General features: G+C 35.4%; 1 protein-coding gene and 1 long non-coding RNA gene across 2 annotated transcripts; one reads left to right on the top strand and one right to left on the bottom strand.

The window, feature by feature from the left end:
- Window positions 1-128: 128 nt before the first annotated feature.
- LOC108993644 (auxin efflux carrier component 5) lies at window positions 129-3,490 on the bottom strand. The gene is made up of 5 exons (XM_018968630.2): window positions 2,671-3,490; window positions 2,372-2,457; window positions 2,119-2,276; window positions 565-641; window positions 129-328 (listed from the first exon to the last, which is right to left on the bottom strand). Exons 1-5 carry the CDS (start codon window positions 3,357-3,359, stop codon window positions 256-258), a joined length of 1,083 nt encoding a protein of 360 aa, XP_018824175.1. The 5' UTR covers window positions 3,360-3,490; the 3' UTR covers window positions 129-255.
- A 14,098-nt stretch (window positions 3,491-17,588) lies between these two features.
- On the top strand, window positions 17,589-20,548 carry LOC108993593. Its single transcript, XR_001996531.2, has 3 exons — window positions 17,589-18,050; window positions 18,146-18,217; window positions 20,326-20,548. It is a non-coding gene; the product is annotated as an uncharacterized LOC108993593 (long non-coding RNA).
- The last annotated feature ends 1,447 nt before the right edge of the window (window positions 20,549-21,995 follow it).

Genomic DNA, 21,995 nt, shown 5'->3' with positions numbered 1-21,995 from the left:
TCGTTGGTCACAAACGCCAAAATCTGTTGTAGTGATGTATATGTATTAATAATGTTTGTTGTATTCATGGGATCGATGCACGCGGTATCTCTTGAGGTAAAAGATTGAAAGTAAGTACTAGGCAACAATTAGGCTGAAGTTGAACATGTTCAAAAGAAAACAAAATGGAAAGGAAATAACTAAAATAAAACAGAAAGACCAACGATCTTTAGCTTTCTGATCCCTTTCTTTTGTAAAAACCCTCATCCGAGGGTATCAATATACAAACTCTAAAATAGCATAATAAGCTATCAACAATGGAAGTGAAACCATCATGCCAAAGATCACCCTGCAAAAGAAAAAAAAAGACGAGCCAAAAAAGAATAGTCAAGTTGAATTTATGCATGTATAATAGTAATCAATCCAAGGCTTTTGTTTTAGTTTTCCACGCATAAGAAACATTCTATTTTGCAAAATATTCTCTCGAAATTTCATTACTGAATAATTTTCATGAAAGTCTTCATGTATTGTAATAGTGAAAGTTCATGTGAAGAGATTATATATCATGAGTTTTAAGCGACTTACGCAGTGCTAAGTACGTCTGCATGTAATCCATATTCTTTAGCAAAGATGAAGGACGTAATGGATTGTGGCAGTGCTGCCTGCATGCAAACATCATATCAGAATAGAATAGATTGGTACTGATATGATCTTTACTGTTTATGTAAAAAGTATATATACTAAAATGTGCGAAAGAAGATGCCGATCGAGGATCAAAACCAAGTGTTCAAAGGCGAATGTAGAGAACATCTATTCCCAATCGTTAACTGATGATCAGAGACACATGATGATCTTGTCGGTTCATATATTATCATTGATCGAACGTATATAAGCAGTAAAAGCATGAAGATAGTGGACGAGGAGATCTTCATGGGTATACTTTATAATTCTATTGTTGATCAGTGAGACCTTATAAAGACTTTAATGCCATATATTGAAAGCTATTAAAGGCTTTAAACAGTGGATTATCATCACTAATGTCTTAACAGTGGATTCCATGAATTTATTGGCAACGGTACTTAATTTCCCTTGTATCAATATCACCATGCATGGTCTATTTATATGTAGCTTTCTATTAATAAGGCTAAGGAATATTCCTATAAAAAAAGTACTGCTTATATATTACGACAATATGAGCTAGCCCACAACTTTGTGTAGTACTTCTACGTTCATGACAAGCTTCCACCTGTTGATGAGGGGCAGAATTTCTAATAGCTAGAGATAGACAAAGTAGATGTCTGTGTCCACTCATTTTAATCATATTATTTAATCTTGAATAAATTTCATAATCGTTAGTGAATTTATCCTAATGGCCACGTTGCCAGACAGCAGCAGCGACAATATTCAAACTTTAAAACACTAGTTCAAAACTGCGTGAGACAGCCAACCTAAAAGTTTAAAGCATGCTTAGCATTTATATGACAACAACAATATATATTATGTTATTTATGAAATAATTTTAGATTAAAAATAAAAGTTAAAAAAAAATATTATTAAAATATTATTTTTTAGTATTATTATTATTTTAAAATTTAAAAAAATTAAATTATTTATTATATTTTATGTGAGAATTTAAAAAAATTATAATAATAAGATGAAATAAAATAAAACCAAACATTTTCTGAGTGCAAACAGAGCCCATCTCTCTCTCCCCACTTTTTTTTTTTTTTGGTTCTTGTTTTGACCAAGGAGCCACTTTCTTGCACCAAGAAAGGGTAATTAATTCCTTGTTATCCTTGTCAGCATCTTAAGGAAAAAAACACAAAATTGGTGGTTGACATCATTCAACCTTTGACGTGTTGTACACTCAAAAGTAGTCGTGTATGAAGTGAATTAAATAGTCAAATGCACACCAGCCATGCATTTTCTACTATTAACTATTACATCTAGTTACACTATGCCCTTATAAGCATGAATGGAGGACATTGGTAGCATAGATGATCAGTGGCTGACCTGGGTATATATATATATATATATATATATATATTATATATTAATTTGATACTCCAATATTGACAAGTCGCATGCAACAAGTACTTATGCTAGCTGCATGAGTTTATAAAAAGGGGAAAAAAATACCTGAATGATAGCAATACGTAATGCATCACCATGCAAACCCACTGCGATAGCACCAATAGCCATAGCGGCTGGTCCCGCTATGAACCTTAAAATCATCCCAATCATAGTGAGGCCTGGGCCGCATGCAACCAATTTTTCTTGAAGTGCCATGAAGATCCCTGCACATGATATTTAATCAAATAACGACATCAAGATTGAACAGAACACGGAATAAGATTAATTAGCTAGATCGATCTCTTAATAATGTTCTCACCCATGCTAAACATGGCAGTGCCTGTCCCAGCTTTTGACATGATCAGTATGGATCCCTCCACGATGCTTGGCATCTGCAAATGCCACCTGAAAACATATGAAACTAATAAATTAACAGAACTCAAATTAATATAAATGGTATACAACTTCATCCACGAACGTCTAAGACAAGATCATGTTCTATTTGCTGTTTTACTCTTTCCTGATCAACACTACTTGATCATCATGTTCTACTATGTACATACGTACTTGCAATAATAGTTAAAGAAGCATGCTTTACATATATATATATATACATACCTACTTGATATAAATGCCCAAACAATGCCTAGTATACAGGCATACGAGTTCGGATTCATGGCTAGTTTCACCCACACCGTCCTCATCAAATACCAGAACGACGGCCTGGTGCTTGGCTCAACATTGACACTGCTCTGCTCTAAATCTTTTCCTGGTTCAACCCCAGATTGCACCCGAGAATTATCACCAACACTCGTATCGGAAGAAAAATCAATACCCGTCCGTCGAAATTCCAGGACGAACAAGAGAACAGTGAGCCAAAGGATTCCCTGCACAATCGATGATTGAACGACCATGTCCACCGCCAATTGGCCATACATGGCCTTCATTAAGGGCACCCCTACAACAAGAGAATTGGTTAGAGTACACAAAGAGAAGCTCGTTATGGACCAGCGATAGCTTCCTTTGCTAGTGCACTTAGCCCACAAAGCGAGCACCACCACGATAATGAGCTTGGAAACGGCGTCAGCACCAATGAAAAGAAAGTTCCATTCGAAAGGATCGGCGTGGGCGGTGAATTCAAAGGTGAAGAGTGGCAGAGTGAAAAAGCAAACGAAGCGATTGACTGCGTCGCACTGTTCACGAGTAAAGACACGCCACCACCTGACGGAGCCGTACCCCAAAATCAGTGCAAAATAAAGAGGAACCATGGCCACCACCACTTTGTAAACGTCTCCCCACCCTATCATTTTTAATCTCTTCTCGATGATCAGCTACGTACGTACGTGAAAAACTAGCCCTGATTTCGAAGTAGGAGTACCTAGTCTAGTACTACTTATAAGTGTAGGGTTGAATAATATTGAGAGAACGTAACTTGTATGACAATATTTATATGAGCTGGGGTATTTATACACGCATGCAGTACTGAAAAATTGTTGTTTCTCTCCAATCCCTTTTTCTTTTTTCTGTTTTCTTTTTTTCTTCAGAATTTTTTTTTTTTAAGAGATTGAGAATTGGTGGGTGCATACGATTCTATGCCCTGGATTCTTTTTAAGGGTGATATAATTTTTGTGGGTTTTGTGAGTGCTTGGAAGTGTATAGTTGCTTTCACTCATGGTTTTTTGTTACGCCAGGCCAGCAATTGTAATAGAATAAGGAATGAGGTCCAGCAATAATTCCACTCAACTGTGCAAATAGGGTTCCTGAGTACGTGTGGTTTTTATTTAATTATATATATATGCCGAGAAGTGGAGGCTTAGAGGCTTCAGACGTGTGAATTTTTTGATTATGGCATATGCAAAATTATATGCAAGTGGACTGGTGAAAAAATTGTTCCAGGTGATGCATATATGCATGCTAATGACTTATGCATTATGCAGTTCAGATGAGATGAGATCAGATCATATGAGAAGATATGTTTTATTAAAAGTTGAATAAAATATTATTATAATATAATTTTTATTTTGAAATTTGAAAAAATTAAATTATTTATTATATTTTATGTGAAAGTTTAGAAAAATTATAATGAATATATGGAATAAGATAAGATGATATAATTTAATTTTGTGTAACTAAAACAATCCTTAAGAAACAAAAAAAATAATAATAATTGAATTATAGAAGTACTAGAATTCTCAGATTGAGTGCTAGCTCCTCGTGATCATGTGACAGACACTAATCATATATTGATCGCAACATTGTGACGATAATTTATTATTGATGTTTAATAATTCTAAGATTTTTGTATGAATAATTGATCTAAGAGTAATTAAATATTAATACGTTAATTATATAATGTGATAATGATAAGATAGTGATCTATCTATGCAGTTTCTAGCATTTTCTTTCAGGAAAAACAAACAGAATAAGTTCCATTTTCCGATGATTGATCATACGTACGTACTACGTACGCTAGCCCAAAAGCAATTAATACTACTACTACTCTTAACTCCAATAATTCCCATCCTTCAATGTTAGCTTTACATTCTTCGAGCTCGTAACTTGATCCACTCATTATATTCCTGTGTGCTGATCTGGCTTTCGATGGGATGTGCTGTTTACGACGTTTAGGGTAGAAATTGTACGGAATTCCATCGAGTGGAGCTCGTTAGTTGATCAGTGAATCAACGAGCTTCTGTTTTCTTTTCTCCTTTTCGATTGAATGGTATAGGACTAATTAATATTAATTGGTCGTGTTCCTGCATAAATTTTTTGGATATTATTATAAAATAATTATTTATTTACGATTAGTTAATTTTAACGAAATGATTATTTATAATTAAAATTAATTATAAATAATTTTTTAATTATAATAAATTAATCACAAAAATTTATTTTTCTTATAATACGTGTGGAATAATAACTTTGATCGTTCTAACTACTAGGAAAGGTTTAGCTTCTCGATCCATGAGTACGTACATTGTCAATTTCGATCATTGCATGCATACGGTGTAGGTACTACTACTACCACTTTGAGCCTCAACCACCAAATTAAATAAATATTGTATAACCTTTTTCTATGGTTTTTGTGTGCATCGTACATATGAATGGAGGAGTTTAGTGCGCAGATCAAGATATTGTGATAACCTTTTTCAGTTGGAATAAAACTGGCTAGCTTCTTTTTTTGGGCAAGTAAAACTAGCTTCCTTTTTCTTTATTCTCCACAATAAATTGTTGGTAGGGTGAAGTACACTATCAACACAGCAGAATATTTTCTATCTTTTTTGTGTAAATTAAATCGATAATTTAGAAATTAAAATAAAACCACAAATGGAATAAAGAAAATCAAGCAATTCACAAGCAAAACACCAAGATTTTTATGTGGAAAATCCTCCGACACGACGGAAAAAACTACGGGATCTAATCTAATTAAAAGTTCCACTATGAATAATAATAGGTTTACAATTTGTCTTCTCTAGAGCAATTTCTAGTGGCAAACACTACATGATCAAGATCAAGATTTAGATTCTTGATTTCATCACCTTATAAACGGATATCAACCTCGACGATAAGAAATATCTCACCAACTGGGTATTTGCATTTAACTAGCGAAGAGGGATGTTGTAACAACCCGATCTTAAGTTTAGGCTATAATATAAGTTTTATGTATTTTTTTCATATAGCTATAAATATTCTATTATTATTATTATTGTGATTATTATTATTATCAGATTTTACAGTTATTTATTTCTATTATGATTTTGTTTGAATTTACTAGAGTTTTGTTTTATTATTAATAATTATTACTAGATTTTATCAGATTTCTAGAGTTTTTGTTGAATTTAAATCTTGTTTCTTCCTATCCCTACTACATTCACGGCAACAACTTGCATGGGAGATATACGTTCACATATGCAGTTTTTCTACCTTTTGTTTCTCTAGGGTTTTTATCACTTTCTCTCTATATATATGCGTTTCGCACTTCACGCACACGGCCCAACCCCTTATGCATGTGATCATCTTCAACCTAAGCTAGAGTGCCGTCCACCACCCTTCTCTCTCTCCCTCTTGTTTCGGCATAACAGAATCTTGTCCTCTCTCTCTTGGTGTTGCACTACCCAGCTTAGAGAAACCAGCCGCAGCAACTCCACACCACCACCAGCCACCACAAAAGACAGCAGACCATCCTCAGCGGCCAAGGCACGCCACAGTAGCCACGGACGTGGAGAAGCCTCTACTTCTCTTCCACGGTAGCGACCACACGGACGCACCTCTGTCTAGTACTCCCAAAAACAGAGCATCCCGATCGTCCGAAACCACCATCACCCACATTCCTCCATGGCGACTCCACCACAGCCCAGAACATGCCGACGCCGCCACCACTTTCAGATCACGCCGGTGCCAGCTCATGGACCGCCACTGCCGAGAAACCAACTCAACCACATTGCGGCCTCTTGCACCCGTAGACGAGCACCTCGGGGCAGCCTATCCAAGTGGTTTCGCCAGCCACCTTAAGGACGTCGGAGCACCTCTCGGGGATCACAAAAACCGCCGGTGAGGACTTTCCGTCACCCCAGGGATGCCGCGCGCCACCTCAGCCTCGACTGCCTCACAGTGATCTCCCCCCGTTATTCTCGGCTAGGCAGTCCTCTCTCTCTCTCTCTCTCTCTCTCTCTCTCTCTGTGTCACGGCATCGCACCACCCTGCCCAGAGACCCCATCACGCCGCCTCGTTTTCCAGCCACCGGAACCACCGCACCGTCGCGTTTCCTCCTCTCGGTGAGTTCCCTGCTCTTGACCATCCCATTGTTTTGAACCTGTGTATTTCCTAAGGTGAAAGACACTTCATGATGAGCCATGGGCCTTAAAGCCCATCCGGCCGAAAGCCCTGGTTCTTAGTGGACTTCTTCAAGCGGGCCTCAGGCTTTCTTGTTTTTATGTAAGGGGCTAATTTTTGTAAATTGGTATATGTTTTTTTTAAATGGGCTTGGACTCTTGTGGGACTGATTATTGCAATTAAATAGTGCTTAAGAAAATGTTAAAGGAATTTAAAATTTGTTTTGAAGTATATTATGGAGCCTATTATTTTAGCTAATTTTCCTTTATCTTTTTAGTCAGATGTTAATAAAATTATTATGTTATACTTTAAAAATAAATTAAGGAATATGTTATAAGTGTTGAATAATATATGATTGAGTCTACTTTTATTAATCGAATGTTTCCACCAATTATTTTAGATTCATATAAATATATATATATATATATATATATTTATATATAGTTAAATTATATTGAAAGATTAGATATCATATTTCAGCAGTAAAAGTTGTTAAATTATTTTGAACGATTTATTAAATGAGATTCTACTGTCTACTTTAATAGATGTTGTTATAATTATGCTATTAAAGTTGTAGGTTGAAAATAAAGAAATATGTTAAGAATATTTAAATGATATTATTATTTATATTTCTTGTTTAATTATGTTAATTATAAGAAATGAAACCTATTTTAAGAATTGAAGTTTTTATGACTTATTTTTAATAGAATTGATTATATCTCAAGTATTATCTAAATCATATTTTTAAAGTAAGAATATGCTATTAGTATTGTAAATAATTTAAGATATCAGTATTCATTAATTTTGTGATAAATAGAATATTTATTTGATTATGTTCTACGATGTGAATTTAATTAAGTAGGATATTCATACTTATTCGTTTCCAAATAGATTTAGTGATAGTTATTATTGTGTATAGGTGTCGAGTTACGAGGTGATATTCAAGAAGTAGCGCAGCGAGGTAAGTAATTTGATCATAAATTAGGATCATCACAATTTAGCTTATATATAGGTATTATTCAAGCCAGTTCATTGACAGCCATTATTTATGAACCACTCATGTCATATGCAAACATGTCATCCAGCATAGCATAAGATCATGTCATTCCGCATCATGTTCAGATTCAAAAATTATAATTATGTATGTATTATGTCATGCATCTCATGTGTATAAGACACATAAGCTATCTTAAGTTCAAAGTGCAAGATAATATCAGATCAGTTTAATAAGATGGTCATTCAGATGCATGGTACCAATGCAGTTCAGTTCAGGGTGGATGTGCAAGCCACGAACTCAATCGTGGTCCACCATAGTATGCTAGAATACTATCAGCGGTTCCCCTTGCTGCATCGGGATGTGGGGCCGGTGCACAACCTCGCACACAGGGTTAAGTGTGTTGGCCAGTCAGATAAATCAGTTAAATCAGTCAGTTAATTCAGATAAATCAGTCATGCATAGCATAAGTATCAGTATGAACAGTCATGAATTTTAAGCTCAGCATGAAAGTTTTTTATGAAAATCTTATGTTTATTACGTTTACGTTGTGATGGATTTCTTACTGAGTCTTCGACTCATTTTAGTTTGTTTTCATGTTTTTAACCACCCAGGTGAGGATGATGATTATGAGCAGGCAGGCCAGGAATAGAAGGAGCAGTTAATTGTAGTTTCAGACTTTCTAAAAATAAGACATGCTTTTATGACATGAATTTTTTTAGTTTATTTATTTAATGTTTTTAGAAAACATTTTTATTAGACAGTTTTTCTACAAAATAAATCCTAAGTTCATTTATTAAAAATGAGATATCTTGCCGAGTTTATTTTATGAAAAAACACGTGACACACCTAGCCTACGGGAAGGGGGTGTTACAGATGTCAACGATTAGCACGAACCAAAGAGAAACTCTCACCTTCAAAGAATAACATAGTGAAATTTCATCAAAATCAGACCACAGATCTAAAAAATCTATAGAAGTGTGAGAAAAAGAATAAATTCTCACTCTTTCGTATGTACAGCTGCAACTTCTTCTCTTTATTTTATTTTATTTTCTCTCTCTTACCCACACCAGCATACACGGCACACTTTTATAAATAAAAAATCCCACCTATTTTGAAATTAACAAATTGTCACTAAGTGGCTTAAATGGGCTTCACTCACATGGAGGAACCTAACCAACAAATATTCCCCTTTCAGCTATGTGAGGGACTCCACCAAGCTTGTTTTTCTTCTACATACTTCAAGCTTTCGCATAGGTAGTAGTTTTGTCATCATATCTTACCCTTTTTTGTCAGTGTGAATTTCCTCAAACTATAACAACTTCATCTTCAATGCATCACGAATCCAGTAATACCTCACATCAATATGCTTAGATCTTGAACAAATAGTTAATTTCTTAATGAGATGGATAATACTCTCACTATCACAATAGAAAATATAATTCTCTTATTTCTGAGTAAGTTGATCTTTTAAGAACATTTCCATCCATAACAATTTCTTGCTAGTTTCAGTGATGACAATATACTTAACATCTGTAGTAGACAAAGCAACACATTTCTGCAATCTAGATTACCATGACACAACTTTCAGAAAGTAATCAAGTGCCCTAAAGTAGACTTCCTAGAATCAATGTCACTAGCTATAACTGCATCTGTAAATTCATCCAGCATTGGCTTACTATTTCCAAAGGATAAACACACCCTAGAAGTACCTCTAAGACACCTAAGAATCTAATTTCTAGCTGGCCAATGTTCTTTGCTAGAATTAAAGAGGAATCGAATAACAACTTCAAAAGCACGAGTGATATCAGGTCTTGTGCAAACCATGATATACATTAAGCTACACACAGTTTATGCATAAGGCATATTTTGCACCTCTTCCTTCTCCTTCTCACTTGTAGGAGTCTGCCTTGAACTTAACTTCAAATGGCCTGCAAGTAGAGAAACATGGTTTTGCATTGCCCATATTGAACCTATCTAGTACCTTCTTGATATAACTCTATTGAGATAGTCACAACTTGGCATTTTTTCTTTCACGAGAGATCTTTGTACCAAGAATCTATTTTGCGATTCCCAAGACTTAACTATCCTTTTAATTTGTCAATCTTTTCATAATCACGACCAACTATCAACTGTCATCCACATATAGTAAGGGACTAATAAGTTCACCATCAGATAACTTTTTAACAAACACACAATGATTAGAAGTAGTTTTATCATACTCATGCTCAACTATAAAGAAATCCAATTTCTTGAACCACTATCTAGGTGCTTGCTTGAATCCATATAAACTCTTTTTTAGTCAATGCACAAGATCCTCTTTGCCCTTTACTATGAACCTTTCTGGTTACTCCATATATATTTTCTCCTCCAGGGTGACCTGGAGGAAAGCGATCTTCACATCAAGCTAGTCAATCTCAAAATTTATACTAGTAGCTAAACTCAAGACAACTTTGATAGAAGACATTTTTACTACGGGTGAAAAAATTTCTTCAAAATCAATACGGCCTTTCTTATGACTAAACCCATTCACAACCAAATATGCCTTGTACATTGATTTTGAACTATTTGGCTCAATCCTCTATCTAAAAGCTCATTTACTCTTCAGTCCTCTTTTACCCTTTGATAGTTCTATCAACTTATAGGCAAGGTTCTCATGTAGGGATTTCATTTGTTCTTGCATAGCTCTCAGCCACGCATTTTTTCTGATCTTGCTACATAGCCTCTTGATAAGATTCTGGCTCTACTCTATTTGAAAGTAAAACATACTTAGAACCAGAAAACCTAGTGGAAGGTTGACAGTCTCTAGTAGATCTTCTTAACTGATCTTCTGTAGGTAATTCTAAATGAAGTTGCTCTGCTTGTTGTTCTTGTCTCATATCATCAATTTCAGGTTCATCACTTTCAACAGTATCAACATGTTCTTCCAATTCAACTCCCTCATGTTCATCAAACATCACAAAAGAAGAATAAATTGAATCCATGTCAACAAGTTCTTCATTGAAAGACTCAGACTTTTTACTTTGATCCACATCTTCAATGGTTTGATCTTTAAACAAAACAACATCTCTACTTCTCTGATTTTCTTCTTAACTGAATCCCACAGTCGATAAACAAATCCTTCATGTTCATAATACCCAGGAAGATGCGCTACTTGGATTCGCTATCAAGCTTGGATCTCTCATCGTTAGGAACATGAACAAAAAGTCTTGCAACTGAACACCCACAAATGTCCAAGAGAGAAATCTTCCCTTATACAAACCCTTTCAAGAATGTCACCATCCATAGGAATGGAAGGAGAAAGGTTGACCAAGTTAACTATTGTCCTCAGTGCCTCACTTTCAAAATGAATTAGGCAATTTTGCATGAGAGAGCATACGCCTAATTCTTTCACAAATTGTTCTGTTCATTCTCTCTACTACACCACTCGGTTGTGGTGTCTTAAGAATTATTTTCTTCAGCTTGATGCCATGAGTTTTGCAATACTCTTAAAATGGTCATCCGTACTCACCACCATTATCTGCCCAAACACATTTTAAATGTCTTTTGATTTCCCTTTCAAAATTCTCATGTAGGACCATGAACACATCTAGCACTCGATCTTTAGTTTTCAGTAAAAAAGCCCACTTTTTTCTAGAGTAATCATCAATAAAAGTAATATAATAAAGTGCACCACCAAGACTTTTGGCATTCATAGTGCAAACATTAGTATGACCAATCAAGAATATTACCCTTTCTAGATAGAGAATGCAACACCCCAAGGCAAGGTGTGAATCAAGAATTTTGGTTATGGATATTTGGACCATGGAGATCACGGGTTGAAATAAATCTTAGGCCCAAGAATTCAAAATGACCTTAGAATTGGTCTAGCTTCTCATAATTTTTCAAGGTCCATAAGAGGATCATTTGACAAAAAAGATTTTAGAATTTTTAGAAATTTTGTGCAATAAGAACTTTCTGATGACATCACCAATTAGTGGCCCTTGACATGTGGCAACCCACTTTATCACCTCATTCTTAGGGGCCTAGCACCCATAGCCACCTGGATAATGGGTTTTGATTGTTCTAAATACATGACCAAGTCACCTCTTACTTCCATGCATCATCATATCTTACACTTGATAAAAAGACTCTTCTCAAGTCTACTTTTTCAAATTTTGTCCCCCATGCCATAGCCATGTGCGCCGCCCGCCCCTCTTCACCAATAGAATTCACTATCTTTGGCCAGCTTTCTAATCATTTTTAGTTGGAGTAATTATTAAGATTCAAATCTTGTTAAAGCTGGAAATTTTGAGAGGAAAGCTAGAGGCTTCGCCGAAAATTGGAAGCAATCTTCATATTCTCCTCTGTTGATTGCCGCCCCTCTCCGCTGCTCACGCTTTACAGTTTTTGGTTTGATTTATAATCATTTTCGGTCAGTTAAATCAGTAGAATTCAAAGTATTTTATTTAGAAATTTCAAAAGGAAGAGAAAGCAATAGGGGTGTAAGGTCAAGCCCCTCTTGCAAGCACCAAATCTATTTTTTTTTTCTCTAATGCGTGTTGCCTTCTTCCACCATCTAGATTCATGAAGATTTTTATTACATATTTTGTACCGATCCAAAAAACATTCGTTAGGAAATTTCTTTAGACCGTAGAAACGTAATGAAATCCTTTTGGATTTCATGAATTGAGCAATCGATTAGGTTTTAGTCCATTAGCGTGGTCGGATCCCAAATCCACTATGGCGACAAAGTTGTCTTTTTTGTTTAACTAGAAAACTTTGGAGTATAAGTTTACGAAACAAATTGCATCATTAGATTGATTTGAATATTTATGATTTTATGGTGCAATAATACATTTCCAATGTTTCAAATGAAAAGTAGTTAGGATTGCCTTTTTATTTAATTAAGGTACTTAGAAGTAAATTTTCGTGAAAAAAGTTGTACCATTTGACTCATAAGAATATTTAGGATTTCATGGTACAATAAAAAGTTTCAAATTTTATGGGTGAATAATAACCCTCAGGAGAGCACCACAGGGCAATTGCTTAAAATAGCTATCAAATCGCCGTGTAGGATGTCCAAATCCACTTAGTATCACTAGAATTACCTTTTAGTTGGATGCATGCCACAATCCTAACCATCCATTTGGAAACCCTTGGACACATGTCAAGTGGAGGACAAATGTGTAAGTGTTGGAGCGTAAATCAAGCCATGTGATCACGTCACTTACACCAAATACTATTCCAACCAACCAAACACTATTTGGTTAATCTTCTAGAAATAGGGTCTCAACCCTAATGAAACTCCAAAAAGTTGGAAGCCAACCGAAACCAAAATCCTTGGAGGTAACCAAACCGCAAATTAGTTTCCAAACCCTAAACCAACTAGATTTTGATTAAAAGTTTTATCACTTAGTTAAATCAGTTCCTCATGAAATTAACTAGTCAATCACACACTCTTACACCCTTAACTACTCCCTTACATCTTGGTAATGTTATTTAATCAATAAAATTTTGATTTGAGCCCACCAATTAACGAAACCCTAACGAGACCCAAACTAGATGCATTTCGGTTAAGTCCACTTAGTCCCACTAAAACCACCCCTTTTGGCCAATCTTCTTGAGAAAGATTCCTCCCACTTTCACAGCCATGCTTTGGGTGTCATGCCACCTTATGAATAGCCTCAAATACTGGCTTGATGGCAATCCCAACCACCCACATCAGCCCCCATGTGATTCAAGTAGCCCGCCCCCATGTCATTCAAGAACCATCCATGTCAGGCCTTCCCCTATACCACACGTCCACTCCATTCACTTCTCGCACTTTGCATTTTTCACTTGTCTTTCAAGAGAGAAACGAAGAGAGATTTGAGAGAGTTTTATGGCAACTTCTTGTTCTAATGTTCTAGCCCTTTGTAAGTTAATTTATATGGATTTATCCTATGGTACATTGTTTATCATTGAGTTTAGTTTACTTGGGTATGTGTTGAAAAATGTTTCATGGAGCTCTAATTGATGAAAGTCGGGTTTCATGATGGAAAGATTTTGGTGTTGACAATTTTGATGTTTGTGTGGAACTTTGAAAGTTTTATTATATTTTTTTATAAAATATTAGGTCGATCTTGATATGGTGAGCTCCTAACATGTCAATATGCAAGTTATGACTTGATTCAAAGTATGTTAGTCTTTTTATAAAAGACTTTTGCATGATTACAAAGTACTAGAAATCGATTGGCTCAAAATATTTTCTGTTTTGGCTTAGGTTGTTATTTTGGCTCTTGGAACTTGATTCTATGGCATTTATTTTCATATATGTTGTTCTTGAGGCTTGATGTATGTATTAGGAGTTTAATTTTGAAGCATTATGCTTTAGATCTTTGATGGAGTGTTGATGAACATGCAAGAGTTTGGTTTAAACCCAATCTAGAGGCTCTCGGGTTTGATCGTGTGTTTTGTTGAAATATTTGCCATGACATGCTAGTTCTAATGCTTAGATGTAGTTAGAAATTGAATGTGAGGTATATGGTTGTGTTAACTCAAGATTTATTGCATAAAAGTAAAGGATCTAGTCACTTTGTTTCAAGTCCAAAGCATGCTATACTCAATTTTATGGTCTTTGTGCAAACCGATTGTATTGAGTTGTGTTTTGTGATTTTTGGTTGTTTATTCAAGTATGATATCACTTAGGTTCGAATAATTAACATGCTAGAAAATTATTTATGGACTTTTGGATTCCTTAGAGTTGATTTAAAAGTGTTAGACCAAGAACATCAAGAGTAGGTTCTATTTGACATTGTCTTGATTGGTTTGGGGAGTGAGATGAGAATTTTTAGTTTTAGATGAAAATTTAAAATATTATGTTAAAATATATTATTATTATTTTGGGATTTGAAAAAGTTGAATTGAGAGTTGAAAATGTTGAATTGTTTATTATATTTTATGTGGGAGTTTGGAAAAGTTATAATGATGAGATGAGATGAAATGGTAACATGAGATGATATAAGAATTGTTTATTATAGGATTTGGCATTTTCTATGGTGTAGTGAGTTGAAGTTTTCATGAAATGTGTAAATTAGTATCTTACCATGATTTTCTAACTAAGGATGTGGTTTTTTACAGTTTGTAAAATCAATTTAAGCATATTAGTATGTTGAAAGATCAAGTAGCAATAAAATCATGTTTTGGCCTAATACATGAATCGGATTAAGCATGTTTCTCATAGTTGTGATGAGTTTTAAATTTTTCTAAGTGCATATTTAGATTTAGGAAAAAAACATAAATGAGGAATGTAAATTTTGATAAGTTTTGGATTTTTTTTGAAAAATCCTTATTTTAGAAGCAAAATTATAATTTTCCACAAGTAGAGGGATAACTTTGTAAATTTAGCCTTAAGTTAGTGAGTTTTATATTTATAAGAATTTAGAGGGATTTTCTAATCCTAGAAAACATCTTATTTCAGTTCACGCACTTTTTACGCTCGCTTTATGTTACACTATATCACTGTAAATTAGCCTCTAACTTACTCTCGATATATTCATGTATATACGATGGTAAAATTGCTAATTTTTATCATGTCATTATGGTTATTGTAAATGTTATAATATACCATGCCATATCTCTACTATTGTTGCACATTTATTTGTTACATGAATACCATGTCATTGTTACATGCCATGAATACCATGTCATCTGTTACATGTTATTATGTTATATATGTCACGAATGTCATATCATTTTTCATACGTCATTCTATTACATGTCACTAATGTCATGTCATCTGTTACATGAGTATGTCATGAGTTATGTCTAAGTCATGCATGAGTTATTTATTTTATCACGACCCCAAGTGCTAGAATGAGGAATTATTATTGTGGTATTCCCTTATCCACGCTGGAGTGTTTAAATTAAATGCGGAATCCCCCAGGTTGACAAGGTACAATCAGCAGGATTCGAATGGGACCTAAGTAACTAGTTACCAGAGCGAAATCAAGCACCCAATGTCGATGGTGCCAACTACACGTTTACCAGTTTTATCAGTTCAGTTATCATGATATACTCACAGCTGGCGCATATGTCTGTGATGTAACGTAGTACCAGTAGGAGCACACAGTCATTGGGGAGTCATGGAGCATCTATAGTTCACGTTAAACAAAATATATGTATGTAACAAGGTCATATTCATGTCAAGTCAAGGTCATGTTCATGTCAAGTCATGCTACATTTACCTCAAATCATGTTACGTTCATGTATAGTCATGTTATTCACAAGTCACGTCATGCATGTTCAAGTCCATGTCATGATTCATACATGCCATTTTACTATCATGCATGCCTATGTATATTGTTTGTAGTTTAGTAGCTTACAAATTTCACTCGATAATCTCAACTACCATTCCCCATGGAATGGTAGACGATGTGTCAGGACTTGGAAAATCCACGCACAACCAATTAGATGAGGTTGAATAGACCACAGAGCGATGAAGAGGAGCTGATAGCATTGATACTCCATTTTTTGGATATGATTTTGGATACTGCTCATGCAGCTCATTGATTTAGGTCAGTCTACATTTCATGTTTGTATTATGCAGCATTGACTCTAGTACCTGTTTTGACTCAAGCTTATGTTATAACTTTTGGATATTTGAATTTGTGAAGTATGATTATGTTTTGGGATATAGTAATTCTGGCGCATTGTATATTGCTAAAAAAAAATATCATTTGTGAATGCTGCATATTGTTAGATGTATGCTAGGTGTACTGCATCTTTAATTGTCTTGATCGAAGTATGTAACCTTGTGTTACATATCTCGAATGGAGTTTGGGGGGCGTCACATAGTTGGGAAACTTTTGAGCAATGAATCATTGAATATCTATACCGTTCATTGGACACATGAAGGAGAGAAACTTGTAGAAACAATCTTTGGGAACCCGAGCACCCCCATTCAACTTTTATCCATCATTGTTTTGCTGTCATTTGCGCCACATGTCCAACATCCACAAGGTTGGTTTGCACCCTGATAGTTCTCAAGTATTAGCTATAATCGAGTAGGGGTGCTACTCACCCCCTATGAGGTGGGGTAGCCCCCACCCCGTCCTCCGCCCCCTCATGGGCCAGGGGTTGTTTTTCTAACCTAACCCCTGCCCCCGGAGTGCGGGGCCGGGGGACCCCATCCTGGATAACAGGGTGCAAGTGAAAGGGGTCCTCCGTCAGCCCCCCCGCACCCTACTGGGCCATTTTTTGCCCAGAAACCGCTTAAATGGGCCGAAAATGGCCCAAAAACAGCTTCTGAGCCATTTTGGGTCCACAAAAATAGAAGTTTTTTTTTTTCATAAAAAAAAAAGAGTTTAAAAAAGAAAAAAAGTAACAAGAATAAAAATAATATATACATACACATTTTTATATAATTAAGACTAATGAAGTACTCCTATTGTAATACCCGAGTCCTACTACATAGGTCCTTACGTCATTTTATTAATTCTTTAAGTTAAATATTTAGAGATGAAAACTTTCAGTAATTTTATTAAATTATTTTAAGATGGGTGTGCTTTTATTTTTAAATGGGTCATTAAATAATTCATGGGTATGATTTTTATGACCTTACAATATTTCTTTCAAATGTTTTAATTTTATTTACCCAAGAAATGGCCCAAACTCTTTTTAATCTTCACCATTCATTCCCTAGCTTATGGGACAAGTTTGATTATATTCATTGATTTTTCATTCTCCCTTACCTGTAGCTTCCCCCATAAGCCAAGTGAATTCATTTCCTTCTCCTACAAGTTGGCTTCCTCAACAAGCCATTAGACTTTCCCATTCCTCTCTTCACCGTAAGCTTCCTCAAGAAGCTGAGTAAATCCTCTTGCTTGCAGCTTCCTTCAGAAGCTAATCAAATATCATTCCCTTCTCCTATACGCCAGCGTCTAAGGCAAGGCAAGTAATACTCTTCTTCCTTCTCTTACACGCTGATTCCAAGGGACAAGAAAAACAAAAACAATTCCTTTCTCTTCCTCACTTACCCATCGGTCCCAAGGCACACGGAGGAGAGAAAACTTCTCTAGTCTCCTCACTCACACGAAGAACCCTTCGGTTTCCCCTCTCCCAACCGCGCGACCTCTTCTTCTCCTCAAGCTGATTCTCCCATTTCGTAAACCCAGGTTTCCACCGAAAGCCTTCAAGGAAAATCCACCGTGTAAGTGCATTTTTGTGGCTCTAAATTCTAGTTTAGAAATCTTAGATTTATGATTTAATCTAGGGTTTGTTTTAAGAATTCTTCCGTTATTCCAGCTTTGAGGTTTCGAACTTCTCTTCATTTCTTGTTGCTGTGTACTTCCGTGACTGCAAAAGAGACCCAAACAGGTATTATATCTCCCATGAGTTTTCTTGTGATTTAGGAGTTTTCAAAATATTGTGTGAACCGATTGTTGTGTAGTAATTTCTAGGTTTAATTCTCATTTGTTTCCCTTGTTAGCTACTCTAGTGTGTGTATTCGGTTTTGGTGAAATTCCAGCTGTATGTTCTGTTTTACGGTGCTCTATTTTGAGGTGGTTTTGCCATGGATCATGTTCTGTTTTGATGGGGTTCCAGCCATGTGTGTGTGTGTTCTGTTTTATGGTTCTAGCAGTGTGTGTATAAGTCCTGCTTTGTTGTGTTCCAGCCGTGTGTCCCAAGGGTGATTTTGTAGTCCTTCCTCTTATGTTTTCCAAGTCCAAGTCATGTTTTACTTTTGTTGAACTCATGTCTTTTTGTGTTAAAATTAATGAAGTTAAGATTTTAATTTTAAACATGCTTTGCTCAAGATTTATGGCCTAAGTAAGCCACCAAGACTTTTAAATTAAATTGGTAAGCTTACCTTAGAAGTTTTAAACATGCCAAGAGTTTGTATCTCCTTATTAGTATGGTTTCCAGAATATATATATATATATATATGAGGCTTTCTTGAGTTCTACGTCTCTTGTACTAGTTAATTGGATGATTGATATTTGATTAAGTAAGGGATGTTTAATACCATGAAAACATTGAGATTTGCTAGCTGTCCATGCATTACAGAAACTAGAAAACAGGTTCTGTTTTGGAAGCCTAAACCAGTCACTTTACCTTTGCTTAACCTTACCCCTTCTCGTTTAATCAAAGATAAACTTTAGCATGAAAAACCATTGGAGAATGAGTGACAAAACCAACCCTCTTATTAGCATTACCCCTTGTTGGATCTATCTTCCATATGATGATGCAAAACTGTCAAAATGCCCTCCTTTATGAAAATTTCCAGATTTATAGCACCTCTTCATTTTTAACTTATGATTTCCATCTATTACCATTATAGAAAACAATAGCCTTTAAGAAATGGACAGCAAGCAAGCCTCATACTCTCATAGGTACTTAAATATTGTAATGAAGATACTAAGAGTTGACTTAGTGCCATGTATGTAGCTAAATAGGTTAAGCAAGACGTCTTAATTCCACTTGGAATTTAAGTGAGCACGTATGGGTATTAGATAGTCAAGTCTTAAGTGAAATGAATATTAATATGTTTATTTCATTTCATTGAATATGAGTTTATTTTCAAGATTCAAGGAACTTACTTGTAAAGCCATGAGGTAAGTAGCTATGACCATGCTCCTTACACACAAAGCTCTTTTATGAAAAAGTCTCTCTCTCTCTCTTTCCAAATGTTTCTCTTATGAAATAATAGATGCATGTATAGTATGTATAAGCCTTTCTTGGTAACTCCTGTTAAGTACCTTGTTAATTACCATTGTGTGTATGTAAGGTAATGCATCATGAGATTTTATGCATGCTCTCTCAAATAATTATGCCGTACCTATATGTATCATGACATGAAACATTCCTTTCAAAGAAACGCATATGCATTGGCACTAAATGAAGATGATGAAAACGTTACTTTTTCTAAAGAAAGGAAAGGAAAAGGAATGAAAGCATGGATGTATGAATGTACGTAATGGCCACATGTATGAAAACGGTACCAAATGAATGGGCAGATTGCAATGCCGGGTAAGTAGTACTGGAAGTGCACCTAGTGCTGCCCCCCATGAAAAAGGGGTTCCCAACCTGCTGCCGCGGGCGGGAATCCAGGTCCAAAAGACCGCTAACCCCAACACACGGGGCGTAATAGTGTGTACTGGCCCAAGAAAGTGAAACGTAAAGCAAAGTCATTTCTAAATAATGTTATGCATGAAAGCAAGTAATGTTTATGCATGAAAAGTATAGTTAAGCATGAAAAGTATAGTTATGCATGAAAGGTACAGTTATGCATGAAAGGTACAGTTATGCATGAAAAGTACAGTTATTCTTAAATTGTTATGCATGAAAGCATTATCAAGAATAAGCAAATGTTTATGTATGCATGTTTCAAAAAGAAAAGAATAGATGCCTAGTATGTTTATTGCATGGTGTACTACTTACTGAGTATTCGACTCATTTTTGTGTTAAATGTTTTAAACGTCCAGGTAATGATGAAAAGGCTGGGGAGTAAGGCATTACTGCAGAGGGAGAGGCAGACGCTTAGGACTTTCCCTAACGAGGACAGTTATGTTACGAATGATGGGTTATGTTATGTATAGATATTTTAATTTGAGATGGACTCTGAGAGTCTCTTATGGATGAATGTTCGAATAGAACGTCCATTAAGTGTTCCCTTTTATTAAACGAAAAATTTAGAGTGCATGTGTGTCATGTCCATGCCAATCGCATATTATTAGGAAAAAAAAAAAAAAAAAAAAAGAACAGCCATGTAAGTCAGGATTCCGTCCTTCCTGGGACGGGGTCGTGACAACTATAGTATAGACTACAAGTCTACTACCTAATAAACTAAAAATAATAATAATAATAATTAAGCTATTACAAAAATAAAATGGAAAGTCTAAATAATTACAAAATTACAAAATCAAAAAGTGTCCAAGGGACATTGTATCAACATTACAAAATTACATAATACGTACAACTGATTCAAATTTCAATATTATAAGAAATTAATAATCTAAAGAAAGATGCGAGATGTTTAGGTCTTTGACTGTGACATTTAGGGCAGCCGGATGGGTAGTATTTTGAGGCTTGAGCACATATTCATATTGCAGTAGAGGAAGACATCGTTTGAGTCGTCTCATGTGTTGCTACAATAATCACTACTAAAATTAATACTGATGAAATTGAAATAAATATAAATAAATCAAAATAATAAAATAAAAACAACAATTATCAGATGGTCCAGATCTAGACTAATCACCACCCTCTTCGTTGGTCTCTTTAAAATCTAAAACATCCAGAACATAAATATATTTTCCCATCATCCAACTTTGTGTGCATATCAATGCCTCCACAGTTGTAGGAGACAATGAACTACGAAATGGATCTAATATGCGTCCTCTGGTACTAAAGGCAGACTCCGAGGCAACGATGCTAATAGGGATGACCAACATACAACGGGCAATCTCAGAAAGGATGGGATATTTCTTTGATGCTGCCTTCCATCATCCTAATATGTCAAAATCATCATCATCTTGAATAAGATCCCCTGACAAATAATTATCTAACTCTGAAACCACCTCCGTAGATTGATGGACTAGTGTGGGATTATGTGCAAGGGTCTTAGTCTATGCCAATCTACGCTTCTTTGTTGCCCCGGTGTCTTGAGGAGGTGTTGGGGTAGGTGTAGCTGTAGTAGATGCAGTACCACCCTTAATTGCTTTAAACTTATCATAAAATTTATAAAGGATATCTCGGGCCATCTCACCAATAAGATCAGTCCATGCCTGATCATGTGCAAGTCTCAAACCATAAAATATGCCTGAAATTTTTAGACGGGAATCAAGAATAACAGCCACATATAACAAAATATTTAGTCTAGTCAAATCTCCCCAATACTTGTCATATATGACCCTTATGGTCAATGTCATCCCCCTCATCCTTAGATTGAAACCCCTACACATGTCGTCTAATTCTTCTTTCACCCTACATATTTGTTGACAAAATTCATGGGATGTAGGGTGTAAAGAAGCAGATAACTTCAACGTGACATCGTAAAAAAATCCGAAAAAATCAACAAAAGTAGCAACTACCTCCCAATCATCATCATTAGGCTTTCCTAAACCCCCGTGCTCATCAAAGTATTTGACATATT

This window comes from Juglans regia, chromosome 11, assembly GCF_001411555.2.
Source record: "Juglans regia cultivar Chandler chromosome 11, Walnut 2.0, whole genome shotgun sequence".
Lineage (NCBI taxonomy): Eukaryota > Viridiplantae > Streptophyta > Magnoliopsida > Fagales > Juglandaceae > Juglans > Juglans regia.
Note: the sequence above shows the minus strand (reverse complement) of the source record. Positions and strands in the feature narration are given on the sequence as shown.